This window comes from Gossypium hirsutum, chromosome D03 (genome assembly GCF_007990345.1).
Source record: "Gossypium hirsutum isolate 1008001.06 chromosome D03, Gossypium_hirsutum_v2.1, whole genome shotgun sequence".
NCBI lineage: Eukaryota > Viridiplantae > Streptophyta > Magnoliopsida > Malvales > Malvaceae > Gossypium > Gossypium hirsutum.
In genome coordinates this window covers 2,914,387-2,932,947 of record NC_053439.1, presented here as the reverse complement: position 1 = coordinate 2,932,947, position 18,561 = coordinate 2,914,387, and the positions used below count along the sequence as shown (strand labels likewise).

The 18,561-nt window shown below is 30.9% G+C and overlaps 2 protein-coding genes across 3 annotated transcripts; one reads left to right on the top strand and one right to left on the bottom strand.

Moving 5' to 3' along the window:
• The first annotated feature begins 205 nt into the window (after positions 1-205).
• Positions 206-4,807, top strand: LOC107932567 (calcium-transporting ATPase 2, plasma membrane-type). Its single transcript, XM_016864609.2, has 7 exons — positions 206-562; positions 911-965; positions 1,067-3,018; positions 3,125-3,280; positions 3,584-3,755; positions 3,875-4,173; positions 4,273-4,807. The coding sequence occupies exons 1-7, from the start codon at positions 389-391 to the stop codon at positions 4,510-4,512; spliced, it is 3,048 nt and encodes a 1,015-aa protein (XP_016720098.1). The 5' UTR covers positions 206-388; the 3' UTR covers positions 4,513-4,807.
• A 9,368-nt stretch (positions 4,808-14,175) lies between these two features.
• Positions 14,176-17,529, bottom strand: LOC121215295 (cyclin-D5-1). 2 transcript variants are annotated; one of them, XM_041089597.1, is made up of 6 exons: positions 17,046-17,529; positions 16,845-16,931; positions 15,987-16,278; positions 15,752-15,885; positions 14,718-14,769; positions 14,176-14,642 (listed from the first exon to the last, which is right to left on the bottom strand). In XM_041089597.1, exons 1-6 carry the CDS (start codon positions 17,295-17,297, stop codon positions 14,542-14,544), a joined length of 918 nt encoding a protein of 305 aa, XP_040945531.1. In that variant the 5' UTR covers positions 17,298-17,529; the 3' UTR covers positions 14,176-14,541. The 2 variants fall into 2 exon arrangements, with proteins under 2 accessions (XP_040945531.1, XP_040945530.1); XM_041089596.1 differs by having other exon boundaries at positions 14,176-14,769.
• Between the last annotated feature and the right edge of the window lie 1,032 nt (positions 17,530-18,561).

The window sequence follows — 18,561 nt, the reverse complement described above, 5'->3', positions numbered from 1 at the left end:
TTAAAATTATTATTTTTAATTTAAGTTTTTTTTAATTTTAAAATATTACACCAAAAAATTTTAAAAAGTAAAAGTGTTAATAATTAGATTTAAAATTTAAAATCTGAAAAATAAAAAGACTAAATTCATAGAAAGTTAAAAATACAGGGACTAAATTCTTAATTTGTAAAGACATTAATTAAGTGCTAGGAAATGGTGTCCGGAGCTGAAACTTCCGCGTTATTGGTGTATGCAGGATTCCTTTTTTGACTCGGAATTTCCTTTTACTCGGTTGAACACTTCTTCGTTCTTCGTAGTTTTCTTCTCATTATATATCTCAATGGAGCAGATGAAGAAGTTTTAGGAACGATAGCGATTTGAAACGCACTGAAAAAAAAAAGGCAAAGTGATGGAAACTTTTTGGAATGAAAGCTTTGATCTGAAGCCAAAACACTCGTCTGAGGAAGCGTTGGAAAAATGGAGGAAAGTTGTCGGTTTCGTCAAGAATCCGAAACGCCGGTTCCGATTCACCGCCAACCTGTCCAAACGCTACGAAGCCGCCGCTATGCGACGATCCAATCATGTGCGTTGAATTTTTTTCAAAAATTTTTAAATCTAGTTTCTGATTTAAGATCATACTGCTGTAAATATCATGTTCTAAAATTAGTAAATTGCTAATTATGTTTGATCTTTAGAAAAAATTAGCTGAAATATCATGTTCTAACTTCTAATATATAATTTTTATTTTAATTACTATCATTAAATAGTAGGTCTTATAACTCTAATACTTTCCTTTTTGTAGTGTCGAAATATGATTCTATTTTCTAAAAAATTAATCTGATTTTTTTTTACAATTTTTAGCTTTATTAATTGGTTACGCGGTTGAAAAATTGAAATGTAGAGTTAATATTTTTTATTTGTAACATTGCAGGAAAAGTTGAGAATTGCAGTACTGGTTTCTAAAGCTGCTCTTCAATTTATCTCAGGTGAGAATTTTGCAGTAAAATCAAGTTTGTTGTTGTTGTATTCTATTTTATTTAATTGAAAGCAGCCTTTAAACTTAATTGAATTTCTTTTCTTTTTTCAGGTGTAAAACCAAGTGAAAGTGATTATGTTGTTCCTGAAGAAGTCAAAGCTGCTGGTTTTGAACTTTGTGCTGAGGAGTTAGGATCCATTGTGGAAGGTCAGGATGTAAAGAAACTAAAGATTCATGGTGGAGTGGATGGTATAGCTGAAAAGCTCTCCACTTCGACCACCGATGGGCTAAGTTCCGATTCCGTTCTGTTGAATAAAAGACAAGAGGTGTATGGAATCAATAAGTTTGCTGAGGCTGAAGCTAAGGGATTCTTGGTATTTGTTTGGGAAGCTCTTCAAGATATGACTCTTATGATCCTTGGTGTGTGCGCTTTGGTGTCATTGATAGTTGGGATAGCAATGGAAGGATGGCCAAAGGGAGCTCATGATGGACTTGGGATTGTCGCAAGTATCTTGTTGGTCGTGTTTGTCACGGCGACTAGTGATTATCGCCAATCATTACAGTTCAAGGATTTGGACAAGGAGAAAAAGAAAATCACCATTCAGGTAACAAGAAATGCATGTAGGCAGAAAATGTCTATATATGATTTGCTTCCTGGTGATATTGTACATCTCAATATTGGTGACCAAGTCCCTGCTGACGGTCTTTTTGTCTCGGGGTTTTCTGTGCTAATCGATGGGTCGAGTTTAACAGGGGAGAGTGAGCCGGTCATGGTGAATGCTGACAATCCTTTTATGCTATCCGGTACTAAGCTTCAAGATGGATCATGTAAGATGATGGTTACTTCTGTTGGGATGAGAACACAATGGGGTAAATTAATGGCAACACTTAGTGAAGGGGGAGATGATGAGACCCCATTGCAGGTGAAATTGAATGGAGTAGCAACCATTATTGGGAAGGTAGGCCTGTTTTTCGCTGTAGTGACGTTTGCTGTAATGGTACAAGGACTGTTTATGAGTAAACTGCAAGAAGGGACAATTTGGAGTTGGTCCGGCGATGAGGCGTTGAAACTGCTGGAGTTCTTTGCTGTTGCTGTTACAATTGTTGTTGTTGCAGTCCCTGAGGGTCTACCATTGGCGGTAACTCTGAGCCTTGCTTTTGCCATGAAGAAGATGATGAATGATAAAGCACTAGTTCGACACCTTGCAGCTTGTGAGACTATGGGGTCAGCAACAAATATTTGTAGCGACAAAACCGGGACATTAACCACTAATCACATGACAGTCGTGAAATCATGCATTTGCATGGATGTCAGGGAAGTAGGTAACAACAATAAAGCTTCTCTCTGCTCTGAGATCCCAGAATCTGCTGTGAAACTTCTGCTACAATCGATTTTTACCAACACTGGGGGTGAAATTGTTATTAACAAAGATGGAAAACGTGAGATATTGGGAACACCAACAGAGACTGCTTTGTTAGAGTTTGGCTTATCTCTAGGTGGAGATTCCCGAGCAGAACGGCTAGCGTCAAAACTTGTTAAGGTTGAGCCATTCAACTCGACAAAGAAACGAATGGGAGTCATCCTGGAACTTCCTGAAGGAGGGCTACGTGCACACACTAAAGGTGCTTCAGAGATAGTTTTGGCTGGATGTGATAAGGTGATTAATTCCAATGGGGAAGTTGTTCCCCTGGATGTAGAATCCATTAACCACCTCAACGCTACAATTAATCAGTTCGCTAACGAGGCTCTTCGAACCTTGTGTCTTGCATATATGGAGTTGGAAAATGATTTCTCCCCTGACAATGCCATTCCACTTTCTGGCTATACTTGTATAGGAATTGTGGGTATTAAAGATCCTGTTCGCCCTGGTGTCAAAGAATCTGTTGCAATTTGTCGTTCTGCTGGGATTACTGTACGAATGGTTACAGGAGACAACATAAACACTGCAAAGGCTATAGCCAGGGAATGTGGAATTCTTACAGATGATGGCATAGCCATTGAAGGTCCGGATTTCAGAGAGAAGAGTCAGGAGGAAATGCTTGCTTTAATTCCTAAGATTCAGGTACCTCACCGCATTTTTATTCTTTGATTCGAAATTCACCCAGTTAGTTACTTTTAAACAAGGATAATTCATCTAACTCATACCTCGATTTTCATCTCTTTTGCAGGTGATGGCTCGTTCTTCTCCTATGGACAAGCATACTCTTGTAAGGCAATTGCGAAGTATCGATGAAGTCATTGCTGTGACCGGTGATGGAACAAACGATGCTCCTGCCCTGCATGAAGCAGATATTGGACTAGCAATGGGCATTTCTGGAACCGAGGTATTTGATGCAATCAATATCTTCGTATTGTGCATGCATCTTGCACTGATCAATGGCATGGGAATGAGTCGGATAGTTATGCTTATGCATGTTTGCATTAATTTTATTACTATAAATGATATTTTAGCTCGAGTTTTGATACAATATATGCCGCTTAATCATGAAAGAATACTACCACCTTTCATGCACCTGATACTAGAGTGTTGTAGTAATGATAGTCCTTTCTACATGCTAGTAAAATATTTTACCTGAGTATACGAACAAATGCCTGAAATTAACTGTATCGAGATTTCTCGATTTCAGGTGGCCAAGGAGAGTGCCGATGTCATAATTCTAGATGACAATTTCTCAACAATTGTGACAGTAGCCAAATGGGGTCGTTCGGTATACATAAACATTCAAAAATTTGTACAGTTTCAACTGACAGTCAACATTGTCGCATTGATCGTTAACTTCTCCTCAGCATGTTTGACAGGTATGAAAGCGATAAATTTCGTTTACATCTATTTTAAACTTATGTTCTAGCTTTTTTTGCAAATGGATATAATGTTGGTCATATTTGCTTATGCCTTTTTGCACCAAATCGTTCTGCAGGGACTGCTCCTCTTACCGCCGTTCAGCTATTGTGGGTCAATATGATTATGGATACACTGGGAGCACTTGCGCTTGCAACTGAGCCTCCAACTGATGAACTAATGAAGCGTGCACCGGTTGGAAAGAAAGGAAACTTTATCAGTAATGTGATGTGGAGGAATATATTAGGACAATCCTTTTATCAGTTTATGGTTATATGGTACCTTCAGGTGAAAGGAAAAGGAATGTTCAGTCTCGAGGGTCCCGATTCCGACCTGACATTGAACACAATTATTTTCAACTCATTCGTCTTCTGTCAGGTAACCTTTTATTACGAGCATCTTGATACTGCTGGAAAGGCATACATTGTCATTTCCATGAATTTACCTTACAAAACAATGCTCCGTAATTTTCCGCAGGTTTTCAACGAGATCAGCTCACGTAACATGGAGGAAATCAACGTTTTCAAAGGCATATTAAATAACTACGTCTTTGTCGCCGTCCTTGGTTGCACTGCCGTGTTCCAAGTCATCATCATCGAATTCTTGGGCACTTTTGCTAGTACAACTCCTCTCACTTGCTTGCAATGGTTCGTAAGCGTGTTCATAGGATTCTTAGGCATGCCGGTCGCTGCTGCCTTGAAGACGATACCTGTATGAGCCACTATACTCACAATGCTGTCTTCCGAGTGAATAGCAAGAAAGTTTTCTCTGCTTTATTTACGACGAGTGATTGCTATCGGATCATAAATAGAGATTTCGGGACTAAGGATCACCATAAAAACAAACATTTTGAAACATTTTGTGGATTGAAATTCTTTTGTTTATAGGTGAAGCTCTAGGTTGTTAAACTCTAGTTAATTTCATTTTCTAATTGACATGTAAGGCATGTAAGTATTTTGTTTTCACGCTTTCTAGTAATCGAAATTTATGCACCCTGTTTTGGCTTTGCAAATTTTAGCCTATCTCTAAGTTTTGTCTTCATTGACATGAATATATGCCATTCTATTTCTTGTCACTGTATCAAGAGACTCGATATATAGATATAGATATGAACATGCAAATATATATATGGAAATGAAAATAACGTGAAAGAATGAATATAGAAATGGTTAAATGTACAATTAGTCAAATTGTATTTTGCTTCCTCTACTTAAAAAAATGGGTAAATCACTCTTTATATGTCATGTCAAAATATAAATCGGTCTTTTCTATTAAAATTTCATTCATTTGTACCGTTAAAAATTAGTGTGGTTGATGGAATAACCAAAGAGTGATACATGGTGTGCCACGTATCCCTTATGCTTACATGGACCAATTTTTAATATTAAAAATAGATGGAACTTTTAATAGGTGAACCAATTTGCTCTTTGATTTAATGGACAGAGGCTAATTTATCCATTAAAAAGTGAAGTTTGATTATTATCTTATAATGTCAAAGAAGAAGAAGAAGAGCAAGGCAAACCTAAAAGAAATAAAAAGCTACTTATCTATCTTTAAGTCCTTTAGGGATTCAAATTATATATAACTACGTAATATTTTAATCGAAAAATTAATGATATTAACTATTTAGACTAATTAATAATATTATAAAAATACAGGAACCAAATTATATTAAAAATTAAAGCGTAGCAGTTAAATCTCAAATTTAGGCATAATAGACGGACCAAATTTAAAAATTAATAATTTTTTTTCTAAAACTAAAAAAAAAGGGGTAAGACTGGTGCAAACCTAAAAGAAACCACGTGTTAGTCTCTAGGACTCTTAGGGTATTCAAATTATATATAACCATGTAATGTTTTAACCGAAAAGTTAACGATATTAACTATTTAGACTAATTAATAACATTATAAAAATATAGGAACCAGTTGATGCTAAAAATTAAATTGTGGAGATTAAATCTTAAATTTAGACATATTAAAGAGATCAAAACTAAAATTTAACCTTTTTGATAAAAAAAAAGTGCATACGGGCCGATTGTTAACATTGTTAAAATTCTTCTGTTAAATTTGTTGGTGTGACATTAAAAAATTTTAAAAGGTACTTACTCGATAATCATGTGAAAAAAATGATATTGTTAGACTTGAATTTGATAAAAATTTTAATGATGCTAACGATTTTTTAAGTTTATGTCAACATTTTAATTAAAATAAAATATTTAAAGTAACTAATGGTATTATAAATGTTGAGGTACCAAATTATATAAAAAATTAAAGTATAAATATTAAATCACAAATTTGAGCATAACATAAGGACCAAAATTAAAAATTGAACATTTTTATACAATTTAGCCATTATTATTAATAATGTAAAAAACACGTGTCAAATAAGGAAAGCCCTTAGGGCCTTCCTTTTATATATAGTAGTATAGATTTTATATGAATTTTGTTCAATTTTTATCATCTATATTATATGTCTCTTATGAAGAATGGAAAATTTAAAGTAGGCATACTTGCAAATAAAAAGAAAAAACTTAATATTTGGAGGTTTTTGGTTTTGTGTCATTAACCTTTTTTTTATTGACACCTCCAACATTATAATTTTTTTAGAAATCAACCTAATTTTAACTGTAAACGTATGAAAAAAAATTGATAGTGTGATATATCTCCGACAAGCTTCCAATCCAATCGAGCTTCCGATAATCATTTCAATGCATCTAATAATTATACATATTACCAATAATAATTCAATTCCAATAATAAAATACATATTTATATAATATTCATCACAAAATAACATTCACTTTAATTAAAATTATACAAAATATAGTTCATACAAACTTACCAGGCTAAATTGCAGAAATACCAAAATTTAGGGACATTCTGGTAATTTTCTAGTTTCCTCAAAATTTCACCCAATCTTGATCTAAATTAATATTTTATTCAATTTATTAATTTAAATAATAAAACAATTCATTTCATGAAATTTGGTCACTTTTTGACATTTTTATAAATTTACCCTTAAAGTTTCACATTTATTCAATTTAGTCCCTAAACTTAAAACATGTAAATTAGCTATTTTTAAAATAATCTCATATTAGCTGAATATTCACATATATTTTTCCTCCTCCTCTCCATTCCACATCCTTGGTATATACATAATACCACTATTTACTTATTTACTCATAACAAGCTGTTCACTTGAGTCATGGTCACTAAATTAATTATATCTTAAGCTACAGAACTCCGAATTGAGATCCGTTAATTTTATTTGAAACTAGACTCACATATCTTCTTACCAAAAAATTTTCAGAATTTTTGGTTTAGCCAATAAGTACAGTTTATGTATGCTTGCTTGAATAAGTGTAATCAGTATATTTATATGCTAGAATCTTATGTTTAACTGTTAAATTAGAAATAATATGATGTTTTGTTTTATGTCTTTATTATTGAAATATAAACATTATAATAACATGAAAATTGAATTGGAAGATCAAATTGAGTAGAACGCAGGGTTGAGTACTTTCGTTCAGTGATAAAAGACAAATTGACGAAAAAGACCATGGTTGGACCATGGCAATATGTGATATGTGATTTCCGTGTAAGATCATATCTGGGATATGGCATCAGTGTGATATGTGCTACTGTGTAAGACCATATCTGGGATATGACATCGGTGTGATATGTGATTCCATGTAAGACCATAGTTGGTCTATGGCATCGAGAAAACGAAGTATTCAATTCCGTAAGACGTTCTCTAATTTGACAAATGTTGGTAAGTAAAATGGAAGCAAAGTATTGGAATTTAATTAGATATTAATATAGAGCTCGAGTAAGTAAATCCATTGTGTGAAATTGTGGGTGACAGAAAACACTCATAATAAATAGATGTGTTAATTTGCTTGGAATGAACTATGTGATTATAATGGTATTACATTGATGATGACTGCTAAGTCATATATATAGGTATTTGTGAGAGTAAGTTAGAGGCTTTACGACCTCACCATCACCCCCTTATCAGTATTACTTTTTGACAAAATTTTTACGAGAATCATGTTGAATAAGCTCATAAATGTGAACTAAAGAGAGTTCAATGGTCAAATAATTAGTAATGCAAACAGAGTTAAGTATAGTGTAACAAATGAGCTCAGTTTTAAAAGAAATATTAGATTATTTTAAAGATTATATGGATTATGTAATGTCACGATTAAATAAGAAGTTAAATTTGATGAGACAAAATATTCAGGTATGATACCTAAAGAACGTATGTATTTACTGGAAGTTCTTCTGAATTGATTTTTTTAGTGAATGGAATAATGTGAGGTTCGTGATAACAAAATTAGTCAGAGAAATGATAATTAAGTGGTAAAGATGCCTGTGTGTGACGATTACAATCAAAATGAACACGATGATCTTTTCTGGATATTCTGGATATTCTATATATTCTTTTATCCTCAGAGATATGTGTATAATTGTTCAGTTTCTAATGGAGTTCTTATGTTATGAGAATGTTAGCTAATTATGATGTTAGACGAAAACCCTGTTGGTTTGGTTGGTTTATGACCAGTTATTATTCTGTTTTGCATGCATATTTAAAAAGTGTATTGTTTTGCTACGATGAAATTTCAGAGCTGAAATGTGGTGATTTTGGTATCTGGACTTTTCTGATTTTCGTGTAAGGAATTGTCATAAGCAAAAGTAAAAAAATAATGAGAGCATGAACTTAAAATTTATATGATGGAATTTTTCCTCAAGTAAATTTGATTAAATTTAATGAGTTCAATCAGAATATTTGTTTCCTTGAACTAATATGGTTTAAAGGATTTTTGGTTTACATGCTAAAAGAATGTTGAAAGATTGTGTGTTTGAGCTGTATCCTCAGCATGAAGAAAACAGTATATTGATATGTTAATGATAAGAATGGATAGAAAATGATAACTGAAAGAATATAGAAATGATGAAGTTCATGATCAAAACAGAACAAGGAAATTTCGAGGACAAAATTTATTTTAAGGGGGAGAAAAATGTAATATCCCGAAAATTACTACAGTAAGAAAGTAGGTATACTTGATATAGTAAAATAAGGAAATAAAGTGACAAAAAGCAAAATTTTGATTTATGTTAACATTGGGAAGTCTATTATGACATATTAATGCAAGAAAGGACTAATTCCCAAAAGTGAGAAAAGTTTTGTTGCCCAAGAGTAAATATTTAAAATTTGAGGGGTTAAATATGAAAAAGTTGAAGGATTAATTGTGAAAATATTTTAAGGGTGAAATGATCTAGAAACTAAGGAAAATGGATGAATTAGGACCAAATTGAATAAGTGAAGAATTATGAGGGACTAAATCATAATTTTACCAAATTGAGTGATGACTCAAGGATGGAATTTTAAAAGATCATGAAGGGCAAAATGGTCAATTAGAAGGAGAGAGAAATCTAGAAGGCAATGATGATGTTGGAGATATTTTAGATAAATAAATAAGTATTAGTTTATAATATTTTATTTGATTTTTTAATGATATTTTATTATTTTATTTAGTATATATATGTGGAAAGAAAGAAAAAAAAAGCCATCATCCCACTATTTTTCCATGCATCAATTTGAGAAGAAGAGAGAAAGAAAGAAAGTTTTTCTTTCTTTACAATTTGATCATCACACCAAAAATTCACCATTTTCACTTAGAATTCAAAGAAATTTCCATAGCCACCAAGAGAGAAAATTGATAAGAAGACTAAGGGGAGCTAGAATATCAAGTTAGATTCAAGAAATAGAGGCTAGAGGAGAGAGAAAATCAAGTTAAAGATTGAAACCAATAGAGCAAGGTAAGAACATCAAGATTTCAATATATTTTTGAGTTTGATATTATTGAAAAAGTATGAAATTGATATTAATGTAGGGTTTTATTGTATAAGGTTCTATATTCTTGATATGTTAGTGAAGAAAAATAAGAGAAAGTGATGGGAAATACTATAGAGAAAGGGAATAAGGGTGTTATAAATTTAGTAATTAACATTTTGTCACTGAAACAGTTTTGGACAGAAACAGTAGGTTAAATTTGAAAAATCACCATAAATCATGGAAATTGAATTAGAGGATGAAAAAAACATATGAAATTAAATTTTATTGAGTCTAGTTTCTCATAGAAGAAACAGTGTAATCAATGAAATTGGAAATTATGAGATATAATAAATTTTGTGAGACAAGGTCAGAATGAATTCGGGTTCCCCTATTCTGACTTTGGAAAATCATAAAAAATTGGAGAAAACAAATTAGGGGCTTAAATTTATATTTTTAAACCCTTAATGAGTCTATTTCAATATAAATAAAAGGTAACATCATCTGAATTCCGTACGAGAAGATAATTAATTTTTAGTGAATAAGAGTCAAAACTATAAGACATCAGAACATGGATGACTTTAAAAAATAAACTGTATTTATTGGCTGAACCAAAAATCTAAAAATTTTGTGGTAGGAATATATGTGAGTCTAGTTGCAGATAAAATTAGTGGATCTCAATTCAGAGTTCTGTAGATTAAGATATAATTAATTTAGTGACCATGACTTAAGTGAACAGCTTGTTATGAGTAAATAAGTAAATAGTGGTATTATGTATATACCAAGGATGTGGAATGGAGAGGAGGAGAAAAAATATATGTGAATATTCAGCTAATATGAGATTATTTTAAAAATAGCTAATTTACATGTTTTAAGTTTAGGGACTAAATTGAACAAATATGAAACTTTAAGGGTAAATTTGCAAAAATGTCAAAAAGTGACCAAATTTCATGAAATGAATTGTTTTATTATTTAAATTAATAAATTGAATGAAATATTAATTTAGATCAAGATTGGGTGAATATTTGATGAAAATAGAAAATTACCAAAATGTCCCTAAATTTTGGTATTTCTGCAATTTAGCCTGGTAAGTTCGTATGAACTATATTTTGTATAATTTTAATTAAAGTGAATGTTATTTGGTGATGAATATTATATAAATATGTATTTTATTATTGGAATTGAATTATTATTGGTAATATGTATAATTATTAGATGCATTGAAATGATTATCGGAAGCTCGATTGGATTGGAAGCTTGTTGGAGATATATCACACTATCCATTGGTTTTATCAGTAATTTTGGATGATTTGATTCTGGTTATAATGGCATGAATAAGTTAAATTAGCCAACGTTAGCTCATTAATATTTTGATTTTGATTGGTTATAAATATGAATACTTGATGAAATAATGAAATGTTTGTAAATTAATTTGTAAACTCCGGTAATGCCCTATAACCCTATTCTGGCGATGGATATGAGTTAGGGGTGTTACACAAAGTGGTGTTGAATCCCGGTGTAAGTGAAGCTTGTGGAAGAGTGAGGTGTTAAATGGTTGAGTTGAAATTGAAAGGGAACTACAAATTTTATTTTTTTACTGTAATAGCAGGGAAAGAGAGGAAGGGAGAAGAAGAAAGAAGATGGAAACAAAATGAAAAAGAAAAAGATGATGTCATCTATAACGTCACATAGGCTTATTTCGTTGACCGGCGTTCGACTAATTGTCAACTCATGTTTACCGTTAAAATTGAGTTAATTTATGGAAAAATCATAATGTTGAGGATGTCAATAAAAAAAAGGCCAATGGCACAAAACCAAAAGCCCCCAAACGTTGAGGGTTTTTTTTTTGCAATTATGCCTTTAAAGTATAGAGTAAAAAGTTGTGAAAAGAAGTCTTCTACTCCACTAGATTTAATTCAGTGCAGTGGAGCGGACTACTTGCTGCTAGAATTTCTGTATCGAAGAACATCACATTTATCTATTGTCTTAACATGACAATACATACCTACGAGGACATGACATCAATAGGTCGATTGGATTCTAGGGAGTAGAGGACTAATATCAAGTAGGCATATTATGTTAGGGGCATGAACAAAGGCACCCATTTTAAAACTGACAAAGAGCAAAAAAACAAGGACTCTCTCTCTCTCTCTCTCTCTCTCTCTCTCTTTGCACAACAAATTTTTTCTTCCTCCGTCAACTCTCCTAAGAACCTAAACTTCAAAGGTAAAAATACCATGTAGGCTATTATATTAGGAACCGAATTGAATTTTGCCCCCCTCTACTCATAAAATAGGTAAATTAGTTCCTATACCTTAGATCAAAAAGTAAATTAATCATTCTGTTAAAAATTTTATCCATTTCTATTGTTAAAAACTTGTCATTATACATCAACATAAGGTACACGTGGCACGCCACGTGTCACTGTCCTCTTATTCTATCAGCTACACCAGTTTTTAACCGTACAAATGGGTGAAAATTTTAATAGAGCGAATCAATTTGCTCTTTGATACACTATACAAAGACTACTTTACTCATTTTTTAAATAGATGAGGCAAAATATAATCTAAACTCTTCCTACAAAAATTTCGATTAAAATTTTACAAACTTCAATCACTCGTAACGATTTATGACTTTCCAACGATTGAATAGATCACTATAAACCACGTAATCTCAACATTGTATCAACAAAACTCTTAAATTTATAATTTAAACAAACAACTTTTCCTTCTTTTTGAGAAGACCATTGATTTTATTTAGGGTCTGTTTAGCATTGCTTCTAAGAAACACTTTTGAGACAAAAACACTCTTTAACAATCTGTTTTTTTGAGAGAAAAAATGCTTCTCTCAAGTTAAAAATTGACTCAAAATTACTTTTTTTTTCAAAAACTAAAAATTTTAACTTCTCCTAAAAAATGTTTTTTTCCCAAAAAAAATACTTTTAAAATACCTTCTTAAACTAGACCTTAGACAGCATGGCAATTGTTGGGATGAGAGAGAGACATTAGGAACAAAAATAAAAAAACATGTACAGTCCTAAAGTTAAATAATTCAGTGGCAATGGCAGGCAAATATGATCTCACTTTAAATTGCAGCCTGCAGGTATATGTTCAGAGGTCATATTACATAGTAATTAATGGAAACTAAAATACAAATACTTAATAATGCCAGACTGAATAAATCCTAAGAACCCCATGAATGCATGTGGAGCACTGTTCAAGTGTGGAGCCTCTGACACCCCCAATTCAATCCCCATAAAAGAATGTTTCTGAAGGGTAATGCCCTATGATTCCTCTGCGTTTAATTGGGTTAAATTTAGTCTTTATATTATTAAAAAAAATCAAAAATCCGCATAAAATTAATATTTATCGTATAAAAAATGGTTCGAGTTTTTTTTCAATTGCAATTAAATTCCAAAGAACAGATATTATTTACATAACTGTAAAAATTTCAAAAAATATTAGCTCTATTAAATAGTTTATGATATTTTTTTATACAGTAGATGCTAATTTTATTTAAATCGATCCATTTAATAGTAGAGAAGCTAATTTGATCAAATCCCTATAATAGAAGGATCTCTCAAATACATTTATCATTTCTAAAGATTGCTTCAAAATTAAACTATTTAAACATCTAAATATATAGGGATCTTTTTTTTTAAAATATTAATCCATTGTGGATTATGTCACATAATATTTGTATCGAAAAACGTGAATTTATTTTTTTAATCAATTCAATGTGTTTCAACATTAGACATTAAATGAAGGAAAGAAATTGATTTTTCGGAGAAAAACGATGTATTCTACTAATTGATTTAATGAGTTTCAGGTCACCGACACAATTTCTTAATTTTTTGATATGGCTTGATCAAATGGTTGCAGTATTCTGATTTCTATATTTTAACTATAGTCATTGATTTAAAAAGAATCCCACAATATCCCGTTATAATAAGACCTCACCTTCTTTGCAACTTCAAGAAAATAAAGTTTATTTTTTATTTTTGTGTCCTAATTTAGCACTGTGGCGAAAAATGACATTTAATAGATCTTAATTCGAATCCCATATTTATAACCCCTTTGCTCGATCTCCCCAAAATTGAAATTTTAAGTTTTGATCCTTTAAAACTTATGAAATTTTAAATTATTAAATGGTAAAATTATATTTTAACTCTCAAATATAATAAAAATAAAAATTATTAAAACAATAAAATTATATTTTAACTCTTATAAAATTATACGAATTAATTCCCGTCTATTCAAATTCACCCCTGCATTTGCAGTTTTCCAAGCAAATCCAATCCCCATTTAAACTTTATAATGTTTTTTTTAAAGTAGGGTTGAATATTACAAGTGAAATATAATATAATATATATGTAATCATTTATTTTTTTCTTAACAATGTGATTAAGAAAATATAAAAGTTGATTAAGTCTTAACTCGATTGGCATTGTCATTATTGTCAGTGTAAGAGAACGTGAGTTTGAGTACACTAAAGCGCATTATCCTCTTATTTAAAGACTAGGGAGGGACTATAGACAATTTTAAGTATTGTATTAAAAAAAGTATATATTATAAAATACAAACAAATCAGTCTTTCAACATCCAGTCAATTAAATACCGAAATTGAATCAGATTACAGTTCAAAATAAAACACAAATTTTTTCTAACACCGCTTTATCCATTCACAAGATTCTAACTCAAAATCTTATTTAAAGAAAAAAACAATAATCACCTCCTAAAACTATCCTATATATTTATATTTTACTTTTTTTGTAATTGGAAATTGGTAATTTCCCAAACACACACTAAAAAGGACACCAAATCATGATATGGAAAATCTAATTGAAACAAATCAATCTAATTGTACAAACCCTAAATCTTATCACTAAAAAAAAAAACTACCCAATTTCCATTATGGCCGACATATTTTCTTTGACAGGCTATTTTGATCAGAGGAGTGATTGAATGTAAGTTTCCTCTTAATGTCACCACCACCTCCTCCATCACTGACATCTGAACAAAAAACTTCACCAATTACATTATCAACTGACCAATATTTTGGGGAAATTGCAAACTTTGGGGTCTTACATTTTCTCATCTCTATTTCCACCACCATATTATAGCATGAAAATATATGTTCCTGTTCCATCCAATATAAAAAAGATTCATATTAGTATATATACTTAAAAGTTGCACAAAGATCTGTTAGCCTTTGAGACAAAGGATTAATTGTGATTTTAGTCCCTCTCTTATGATGAAATTTAGGATTTTAATTTGAAATATTTTGAATCATACTTTTATAACTTTATTATCATGTCTAATTTGATAATAATGTTAATCGTCACGTTTGAAGTATTAACATTTAATAATGTTAACACTCTGAAAATAGTTAATTGTTGCCTTTAAAGTGATGAAGGGGATTTTTCGTGAATATGTTACTATTAATAACATTATGGGATAAAAAAAATATTTAATTCTTGAATTTGATAATTTTTCTTATATTAATTTTTAAACCTTTTTGTTGTCCACATTCATCCCGGAATTTGATAGTTTTTTTTTCAATTTGATCCTTGAACTTCGATTCCATTAACTTATGATGTCGTGTTTCTTTGAGATTGTATCAAATTATTACTTAAAAATTTTATGAGAAAATAGTTTTTTTATAACTTCTTTATATTTTTAAATGTATTTTTAGTTTTTTTTTAGATCTTATATATTTTTTAAAATTTTTCAAATGATGATATGGCATAACATCAAATCCAAGTTCAATGATAAAATTGGGAAAATTTGCTTGAGCTACGAGACTGATGTGGATCAAAAAAAGTTTAGGGACTAAATGAAAAAAGTTGTTAGATTCCAAGACTAATGTTATAAAAGTATATAAGACTAAACTATGCCAAATTAAACTAGATGAATTGAACTCAAGAAGTAGGTCCATTGGCTAAAAGGGAGTTCACCTTTGATTGAGATTAGGGTTCAATTTATAGGTTCGTCTGTATGGTAGTGTAATGTGTGCGCGTGTAAGTTTGAGATTGTATTGTATTAAAAAAAATAGATGAATCAAATATAAATTTTTAACATAGTAGAGGGACTAAAACTATAATTAAACGGAAAAAACTCACACTTTGTAAAGATCCCCACAATGAAATGCAACCAATCTTGTCCTCCATTGCTTTCCTTGTTAATCCACCGTTCAAAGCAGCTAACACTGCAGCTGCAGCAATAATCGACGGTCTACAATCCACCAAACTCATTTCTACATAAAAAAAAAAAAACATTAAATCCTATGAATTAAAAACCCAAATTTCCAGTTCATAGTTTCATTCAAAAATCATTTTTTTAAAATTTTTTAATTACCTTTGATGATAGCTATAATAAATTCAATAGCTTTGCAAATTAGTCCTTTAGTCTCAAATTCACCATGAAATTTTCTGATGAAGTAATGCAAATAGCAGAAAGGTGTTGCAGAACTCATCTTCCATCCCAATGTGGTGAGCACCATTAATTCCATCCTTTGAATCACTTTGTTTTCGAATTGATAATCTTTTGTATGAAACTCTGATAAAAATGGTACTTTGGGTTCTTCCATTTTGGCTGCTAATGATAAACATGCAATTGACAACAATGGAATAGCCCACATCTTCCCTTCCTGTAACAAACGTATTGGGATTAAGTTTTAAGGGTTTAATTAAAAGTTCTTGGGGGTTTAATTGAAACTTTTAAAAGTTTTGAGGGTTTAATTGGATTTTTTGAAAATTTTTGAAAAGGCTTAATTAGCATTTTCAAAAATTTTAGGGGATTTAATTAATTTTTTCAAAAATTTCAAGGTGCTAATGAAAATTTCTAAAAATTTTGGATTATAAAATTTGGTGTCAAAGCAAAAAAAATTAGTGTTAAAAAAATCTTAAATGAATTATTATATTTTAGGAGGAGCATTCTCAACAGGAGGGACCAAAAATAAAATTTTTCATTTTCGGAAGACTAAAAGTGATATTTTTCTTATTTAACTAAGGGGCCAAGCTCTCTTTGCCTCGCTGAGCTTCACCTCCAAAGGGCACAGGGCTTAGTCCAAAAAAGGTCAAATTTCTTTTAAGGTCCCACAAAAATTATAAAAATATAAACATATAATAGTAAATTTTCTTTTAACCCCTATAAAAACTTAAAATTCAATTCTAGTCCCCTAAATTTATTTCAGAGGAAAAAAAAAACCCTTACATCAATGGATCTTGTTGCAATGAACCGATCAAAGTAAGTAACAGATAAATACGCTGTATGAACTTGGAATCCGAAGGTTTCTCTTGTCTGAATCCAAAACAAAACAAACAAAAAAACAGTAAAGATTTATTGGAGAAAAAAAAAACAATAGATGAAAAAGATGTAAATAGAGATTATAAAAAAAAGAAAGAGAAAACGAACATTGAAAATCCATTGAATAGCATCAAAACGAGCAGATTTCAGCCAAGTTTTAGTGGTGAATAGATCATCGGTAGTTGTTTCTCTTTGAACCAAGTTCTCAATGTATTCATCATCGTCTTCATTGTCTGAACATGGTGATTTGTAATGATGGGATTCTTTTGCTGTTTCAGAAAAACAAGCTTCTTGCTCTTGTTGGGTTTCTTGGCATAAGAGATTAGAACTGGAAAACGAAGTGTTTAAGTCTCTGTTCATCGATCAGAACTGAAAGGAAAAAGGAACTGGGATTATGGAAGAACAGAGGGAAAACAAAGCATGGGGGTTTGGTCGTTTTATTGCATATGTATGTATGAATGTGTATGTAAGAGTTGAATGAGGAGATGTGAAAGGAGGGGGAAGATGGTGATTGAGATGAGAGTTTGCGGTTTTGGTGCCGCCAAAAGTAGCGGCTCTGATATAGAGGCGTTATTTAGGTAACTAGAATCAAGATTTGTACCTTAGTCTTACGATATATGTATCATATATATATATATATATGATTGAATCGGTGTCACGAGTAATTGATGTATCAGTTTAAATAAGGTTATTGAACTAATTGATTTGGGAATCAATAATGATTAATTGAAGTAGAATAAAAAAACCTGTTGAACCGAGCGGTTAAATAGATTTTTTAATATATTTTTTTATTTTAATAAATTTTTTAATAATTTATTTAATTGAATTGGTTGGATCGACAATCATTTGTCTAACTGATTTGACCATCAATTCGGTTATAAAAAATTTGGTCACAAATTAGACATAATTAAAATTTTTACTTAAAAACCATTTGTATTTTATATAATTTTTTATATAAATATGGTCTTGTCCATTGTCATTAGAATAAAAAAGTTTTATAACCAATGATTTACTCATCGTAAATTCTAATTTTAGACATGACATTATTAGAAGGTACAATCAAAATAGACATAAATAATACTTAAAAAAAATGCATCGACTTTGTTGGCAAAGTTGAGGCCTTAGGACCTTGATTGCCCAGATTCGAGTTACCTATGCACAAATATCATGTATCAGTTTTCTTCTAGATTATTCTAAATTTAAGTATAATTATATATAGACTTTATCTAAATTTATTATGATTTAGGTCTTAATATATTTTAGTTTTCAATCTACTCCGCAAGTAGATCTTACGGTGTAGAATGATGTCATTTTTCTTTAGACTATAGTAAAATAATAAATAATAAAGGATTCTCGGCGATATTCTAGTTTACGAAATTTTTTATTTTATTGGTCACGAGTTGGTTGAACATCAACACAATAGTTATGAAATGATTAAAATTTATTCTTTTACAAACATTGATAACAATGTTATTTTTTACTTCAACGCATTCGAACTCACGTCCTCCTATGTTAATAACAATGTCGATACCAATCGAATTAGGACTTAACAGTGTCACTGTAATTACAAAACAAACATTAAATTTGGCTGAACTAACTTAAAAAGGGTTCCTGGTACTTAGGG

Coding starts and splice junctions, on each gene's coding strand:
- LOC107932567 (XM_016864609.2), top strand. CDS start 389: ATGGAAACTTTTTGGAATGAAAGCTTTGATCTGAAGCCAAAACACTCG. Junction 966..1,066: donor TGCTCTTCAATTTATCTCAG/GTGAGAATTTTG, acceptor TTCTTTTTTCAG/GTGTAAAACCAAGTGAAAGT. Junction 3,756..3,874: donor CTCCTCAGCATGTTTGACAG/GTATGAAAGCGA, acceptor ATCGTTCTGCAG/GGACTGCTCCTCTTACCGCC.
- LOC121215295 (XM_041089596.1), bottom strand. CDS start 17,297: ATGAACAGAGACTTAAACACTTCGTTTTCCAGTTCTAATCTCTTATGC. Junction 16,279..16,844: donor TTGCAACAAGATCCATTGAT/GTAAGGGTTTTT, acceptor CGTTTGTTACAG/GAAGGGAAGATGTGGGCTAT. Junction 14,770..15,751: donor TGTGGGGATCTTTACAAAGT/GTGAGTTTTTTC, acceptor TGGATGGAACAG/GAACATATATTTTCATGCTA.